At 48.1% G+C, this 6,639-nt stretch overlaps 2 protein-coding genes across 2 annotated transcripts; one reads left to right on the plus strand and one right to left on the minus strand.

Annotated features, from left to right (window-relative positions):
- Positions 1 to 485: 485 nt before the first annotated feature.
- On the minus strand, positions 486 to 1,511 carry LOC122404369. Its single transcript, XM_043408304.1, has 2 exons — positions 865 to 1,511; positions 486 to 780 (listed from the first exon to the last, which is right to left on the minus strand). Exons 1-2 carry the CDS (start codon positions 1,509 to 1,511, stop codon positions 486 to 488), a joined length of 942 nt encoding a protein of 313 aa, XP_043264239.1.
- Positions 1,512 to 3,430: 1,919 nt separating this feature from the next.
- LOC122404370 lies at positions 3,431 to 6,040 on the plus strand (the record flags this gene model as incomplete). Its single annotated transcript, XM_043408305.1, has 1 exon — positions 3,431 to 6,040. A coding segment is annotated over exon 1 (2,610 nt), but the record flags the coding sequence as incomplete, so codon positions are not given.
- Positions 6,041 to 6,639: the final 599 nt, after the last annotated feature.

The following is a 6,639-nucleotide window of genomic DNA, read 5'->3' on the forward strand; positions in this document are numbered from 1 at the left end:
AATCGCAGCAACGATGAGAATTCTTTACAGAGTCCAAAATTTATTTCTTGCCGAGAAGCGTTTTGCTTGCTCGGCGGAGCGCGTACTTTGAGGAGCGAGATCGTCTGGGATCCGCTCCCGTTGGCAGTCGGCTCGTGAATAATTTCCAAAATCGTCGAGCATCGACAGACGAAGACTCGGTCGCGCCTCGTCGTCGCGACGTGGCGCTGTCGAATCTGATTGTCGATCTCTTTTCAATAAACGATACGGTTCTCTCTCTCGATGCTGACGTCACTATGCCGTTTAAATGGCGTTTGAAGCGAATCTTCGCGTGAGGTCAGCGTACAAAACACGTAAACGGCCGCGGTTTTAAACTGTATGTACGCCGAACGAACTCGGCGACAGCCTAACCTTCCGGAATGTCACGTACACAAACGGATACGGGACTCGCGGCCGAGAAATAATATTTCACGGACGAACGCGAATTTAAATAGTTTTCAACATATTTAAACAGACAGTGATGTATCATATGAACAATGCATATAATATGCAATGCTGTGTACATTGTGGTGTTGATATGTATGTAATTTATTATCACCCGCTTGGTTGTCCAACGTTTTTGCGATGATGCACTCCAGATCTGCATATACCACGAAAGGGAGCCGCTCCTTCCTATCGTGGTTGCTGAAATTGAGCAGATTGTCGCCTTCGCTGGGCAGCAGAATGGCGCAGTTGTTTATCTGCCCGCAGTCCAGCGAATGCACCTCCAACTTCTCGGTAGATCCGAAGTAGTGCATGCATCTGTAAACCCCAAAAAAAATTTATTTAATTTCACATATATTTCAACATTTTTTAAACATTTCATAAATTTTTTTTTATACATACCGATCGCAGATGAATTTCTTGGCTTTGTGCCTGCTCAGCTGCATGCCCACCAGCCTGGACAAGTCCTTAATGCATGCAAAGTGCCCTACATCGCCGTGCTCTTGATTCGGCGTGTAAAGCAAGTTTACATGTCTATCCCTCTTCTGGCTGGTGAGGTGCAGCGGGAAGACTGTTGGCCCCTTCTTCATCTTCTCCTCGAAGCTGTAGACATTGACGGAGATGTCGTTCAGCCGTTCAAACTTCCCAATATACCCCAGAGACATTGGGAACTCAATGCCCTGGAGATTTAGGATCGACGTATACTGCGGGTATGAACCTGGACGTTCAGGATATTTTTTTGCTGGATGTAGAGCTGCGACAACTGCCCACGCGAAACATGCGTTGTCCGAGGATTGTATGCTTATTGTTGCCCTCTTCAGCATGATTTCTCGCGGCAACTTGAAGTGACACCCCGCGCGGAGTGGATTATACTTATTGACATTGACGGTCAGATTCATGATTCTCGCCAATGCCCATCCGCTGTCGCGTTCCTGGAACTCTTCCAGCGATGCCAGGGTGGGATTCGACGACGCATCGCTGGTACCACTCCTGCAGATCGGATGTGTGGAAGAGTTCACAGTTTCGGGTGTTGATGCTTTTACAAGCATGCTTGTCACCTGCCACAAATTCGCCGTTGAACACCGTGTTCACTTTGAGGTTTCGATGTTTCCTCAAAGTGTCCCGAACATGCTCCAGCACAATGGTCTCTGCATCCTGGAGGAAGTTGCGCGGTTCGATATAATTCGAATTTAGGATGACACCTGTTAATACGCGAGTATCGAACGCAGTGTGTATTTCACGCCACAAAAGTCCCGTACTCGAATGTCCGGCACCTTCACGCGCGAAACGTCTGCGCACCAAATGTTTCAATCCTTCGAGTCGCGCGATTCGAGCAACCAACGATTGTCGAACACCGATCGATAATCGCGGGCGTTTCACGCGGCTGTGTTCTTCCAAAGATTCGATACACTCGTTGCACCGTTCTTCCCACGCGAGGTACTCTTCCTGCGAAATCAATCGTTCGGATTGATCCAACAATTGGCGTTCTACTTGTGCGAATTGTCCCATGATTGTAAATGGAATGTAAATGTAAATGTAAATGTAAATGTAAATGTAAATGTAAATGTAAATGTAAATGTAAATGTAAATGTAAATGTAATATCCTTTTTTTTCAATGCAACACGTTGTAACTATTTGAGGCCTTGTGCAGTTTAAAGCGTGCTTTTATACCAGCACAGCGATTTGGTATCTCTGCCTAACTCTTTCGGTGTCTCTCCCCCTCCCTCAAATGCATTGCATGCCAACATGGTTCTATGCAGTTTCTGCTGATATCGCATAATTCTTTCCATGATTCACTCGTATGACGAATTAGTGCGCAAGATCGTTCAACACAGTTTCTACTGATTCCACATAATTCTAAGATTCAGCGCTTCCACAGATATTATATTATATTACATTCAACACGTGTCGAGACTTTTATCCTTGGAGGCCCAAGTTACATGCAATCGCGCGATATGCTGCGATGTTAAGATTGAACAAAAGCATTATGGAAAAAAAAATGGTAGCTTTAGAATAAAATATTCAGCGCTTCCACAGATATTATATTACATTCAACACGTGTCGAGACTTTTATCCTTGGAGGCCCAAGTTACATGCAATACCAATGTTTATGGCATTTATTACATGTAAATATTATATCAGTTATTGTGGGTTCCAGAACGATCCGTCTCCGCCGCCCTCCCCATCGCCGCCGGAGACACCGACGCCACCGGAAATACCATCGCCGCCGGCGAACTGGCGCGAGCGGGTGGAATTATTACATCGTCATTTTCCACATTTCCGGTGGCCGCGGATGCAGCAGCCATTTGCGGACGTCGATGGGCCTCTAAGGCCGCCACGACAAATACAACGGCTTGCGTCGCCACTGCCACCGCCGCCGCCGCCTCCTCCGCCGGAGGAATAATTTTTTTATTTTTAATTTTTATTTTTTTATTTATTTATTTTTTTGTATTTTTTTCTTTTTATATAAACATAACAAAAAATATATAGTATCATTTAAAACATATATTATTTCTCCAATTTTATTTCACCCGTCTTCCACCTTATCTCCTCGCATAATTCTAAGATTCGACGTTTCAAAAAAAAAACAATATATTCTTCTATTGTAACAATATAGTATCATTTAAAACATATATTATTTCTCCAATTTTATTTACTCGTCTCCCACATTCTCTCCTCTGAGTCTGTAAAATTCAGGTCGAAATCCAGAACCTCGCGCAACACGAACACAACGCAAGCCGCAACGTCACATTGTACGACGTTCGGTACAGGTGTACCGAGGCCCGTGTTGTTGGCTACGGCTCGAGTGCGAGCGTTCGGTAAATACGGTGCGTCGCGAATCGTGCGCGCACTGCTTGATCAAGGGTCCGAAACTTCCTTCATTTCTGCGAGTTTGGTGAATGACCTCCAACTCGCTCGAAGGAAAACTCCAGCCACGGTCACTGGTTTGGGAGGGGATCGAACCCAAATGATCAAATACAGTGTCGGGCTGAGTCTGAGTGCGAGAGAAGGTAGGATACCGACCTGCACGGTCGACGCGTACGTCGTGCCTCGAATCACGACCTACGCACCCATGTCCTTGGACACGCTCGGCTACGAAGCGCTCCGGGACCTACCTCTCGCCGACCCCGACCTCACGACCGATCAAACTATCGAAGTTTTGATCGGTGCAGACTTATACGCACAAATTATGCGACCGGGATTCCGTCGCGTAACCGCGGAGGGTCCGATAGCCCAAGAGACTGCGTTCGGCTGGGTGATTTCCGGACCGATAAGTGCAGTGGGAAAAACCCAGAATCCAGTACGGACGCTACACTGCACCGTACTCGAAGCGCTGGATCACGCGATTCGAAAATTCTGGGAAACGGAGGAAATTCCCGCGACCTCTGTGCGTACAAAGTCAGAGGAAGAATGCGAAGCATTCTTTAAGAAAACCGTCGTCCGAGACAAAACTGGGAGGTTTCAAGTGCGACTCCCATTTAATTGCCCGAAACCGGAGGAAACGATCGGAAAGTCGTTCCACATAGCGTTTTCGGCTCTCGCAAGGTTGCGAAAGAAATTAGACACGAACCCGACTCTCGGTAAAGAATACTCGGAGTTTTTAAACGAGTATGAGTCGCAAGGTCACATGACTCGTATCGAGCCTATTGACCGTTCTAGACTCTATATACCACACAGAGCGGTCGTCCGTACGGACAGTACGACCACCAAGTTACGGGTCGTGTTCAACGCAACCTGTAGGACGGCGGGAGGTCGCTCCCTAAACGACATCCTACACGTCGGTCCAAAATTGCAAAACGATATCACCTCGGTATTAACGAGGTGGCGTTTGTATAAATACGTGCTGGTGGCCGACATTGAGAAAATGTTTCGACAAATTCTCGTAGCACCACAGGATCGTCGATTCCAATGCATCGTTTGGAGTGCACCCGAAACCGAACAGCTAAAAGCGTTCGAGTTAAATACCGTTACATACGGAACAGCGTGCGCTCCGTACTTATCGATGCGTACCCTTCTCGAATTAAAAGAGCAGGATGGAGGAAAATTCCCCTTGGCTGCTCCGATTCTCGAGAAGGACATTTACGTCGATGACGTATTTTTGGGAGCACCAGACAAGCCCTTGCTGGAGAAAATCCGCACGCAAGTGTGCGAGCTCCTGCAAGGAGGTGGGTTTAAGTTGAGAAAATGGGCAGGAAACTCGCAGCAACTATTGCGAAATATCCCCCACAGCGCTCACTCCCACGCCGTAGACCTCACCTTGTTCGAGGATTCCGAACTGAAAGTGCTCGGTCTACGTTGGATACCGTCTGGGGATTATTTTTATTTCAATCTCCAACAATTTCAACCATCGGCGTTACCGATGACTAAGAGAAATCTGTTTTCGGAGATTGCCAAGCTGTTCGATCCGCTCGGCTGGTTATCACCAGTAGTAATACGCGCGAAAATTTTGATGCAGTCCCAGTGGCTGGAGAAAATCCAGTGGGACGACCAAATCTCCGCGGACACGCAACGAACGTGGAATACGTTTTGCGTGGATTGGAACAGCTTGAAAAAATTAAAAATTCCCAGATGGATACGGTACGGAGCCGATACCGTATCCGTGGAGTTGCATGGATTCTGCGACGCCTCCCTCGCCGCCTACTCCGCCGTCACGTATTTACGCGTGACGACGATAAACAATGACGTCTTTACGACATTGGTAATGGCAAAAACGCGGGTGGCGCCGATCAAAACGCAATCCATACCCGTACTGGAATTAAACGGGGCAGTACTCCTCTCCGAGCGTGTGATGCACGTAAAGCGGTCCATCTCCATGAAATTGGACCGCATAATCTGCTGGACAGATTCTACGATTGCACTAGCTTGGCTGAAAAAACATGCGTCGACATGGAAGGTGGTAATCGCCAACCGTGTATCAAAAATCCAGACGATGCTTCCGAACGCCGAATGGCGTCATGTTCCCACGCGCTCAAATCCCGCAGATTTAAATTCGCGAGGAGTGGAAGCCGCGGAACTTCTTCAATCGGAACTATGGATTTCCGGCCCGCCGTGGCTTCGGCGGGCGGAAGAATATTGGCCGAAAATACCCGCTTCGATCGAAACGGAAGAAGGAAAACGCGTCTCGCATACGCTCGTAGCAACTCCGAAAAAAGAATGGGACTTTGTATTTCGATTTTCCCAATGGAGAAAGCTACTACGCGTAACCGCCTACTGCCTCCGGTTTCGAAGGGCGCGGGACGGAGAGCGTCGGTCCTTCGACGCCAACGTTGTCGACGCATCTGAAATACAGCGTGCAACGGAAAGAATTGCACGTTACTTGCAAAGCACGCATTTTGCAGATGAATACCAGTGCCTGAAAGGGCACCGTGAAATCCCTGCAACGTCTCCATTGAAAGGCCTAAACCCCTTCCTCGACGACAAGGAAGTCCTCAGAGTGGGTGGAAGGTTGGAGAATGCGGCACTTGCATGGGAAACCAAACACCCGATAATTCTGCCAAAACATCATGTTTCGAACATGATAATAAGGCAATGTCATGCGGATACGCTGCACGGGGGTTTGCAATTGACCATGTACACGGTGAGACAGAAATTCTGGATCATCGGCTGTCGTAACGCGACGCGTACGGTTATCCATGGTTGCATGCGCTGCGTGAGATGGAATGCAACAGCGTCCACGCAGATAATGCAGGATTTAATTCCGGAACGCACCCGCGCGGCACGACCTTTCTCGAATTGCGGAGTAGATTACGCGGGACCCTTTCGAGTCCGCGACTCCGCCGGTCGAGGTAAAACGGCCCACAAAGCTTACATAGCGGTATTCGTTTGTTTCGCTACCAGAGCCGTACATATCGAACTCGTGCACGATTACACAACGAGTGCTTTCTTGGCCGCCCTTGACCGATTCATCGCTCGCCGCGGAGTTCCGTCCTGCGTGTTCAGTGACAACGGAACAAATTTCGTCGGAGCGGATCGAGAATTAAGAGAGCATTTCAATATCGTGTATAACACACGAGAAATGCGCGATACGTGCGGCCAGAAGGGTATTAAGTGGAAATTCAATCCACCTAGTGCACCGCATTTTAGCGGTATGCAGGAAGCCGGTGTGAAATCGGTGAAACATCATCTAAAACGCATCCTCGGCAACTTCACTCCCACGAGCGAGGAGATGCAGATTCT

Source organism: Colletes gigas, unplaced genomic scaffold, assembly GCF_013123115.1.
Source record: "Colletes gigas isolate AHSC1104 unplaced genomic scaffold, ASM1312311v1 Colletes_gigas_Sc00238, whole genome shotgun sequence".
Lineage (NCBI taxonomy): Eukaryota > Metazoa > Arthropoda > Insecta > Hymenoptera > Colletidae > Colletes > Colletes gigas.

Coding starts and splice junctions, on each gene's coding strand:
- LOC122404369 (XM_043408304.1), bottom strand. CDS start 1,511: ATGCTTGTAAAAGCATCAACACCCGAAACTGTGAACTCTTCCACACAT. Junction 781..864: donor AAGAAATTCATCTGCGATCG/GTATGTATAAAA, acceptor TGGGGTTTACAG/ATGCATGCACTACTTCGGAT.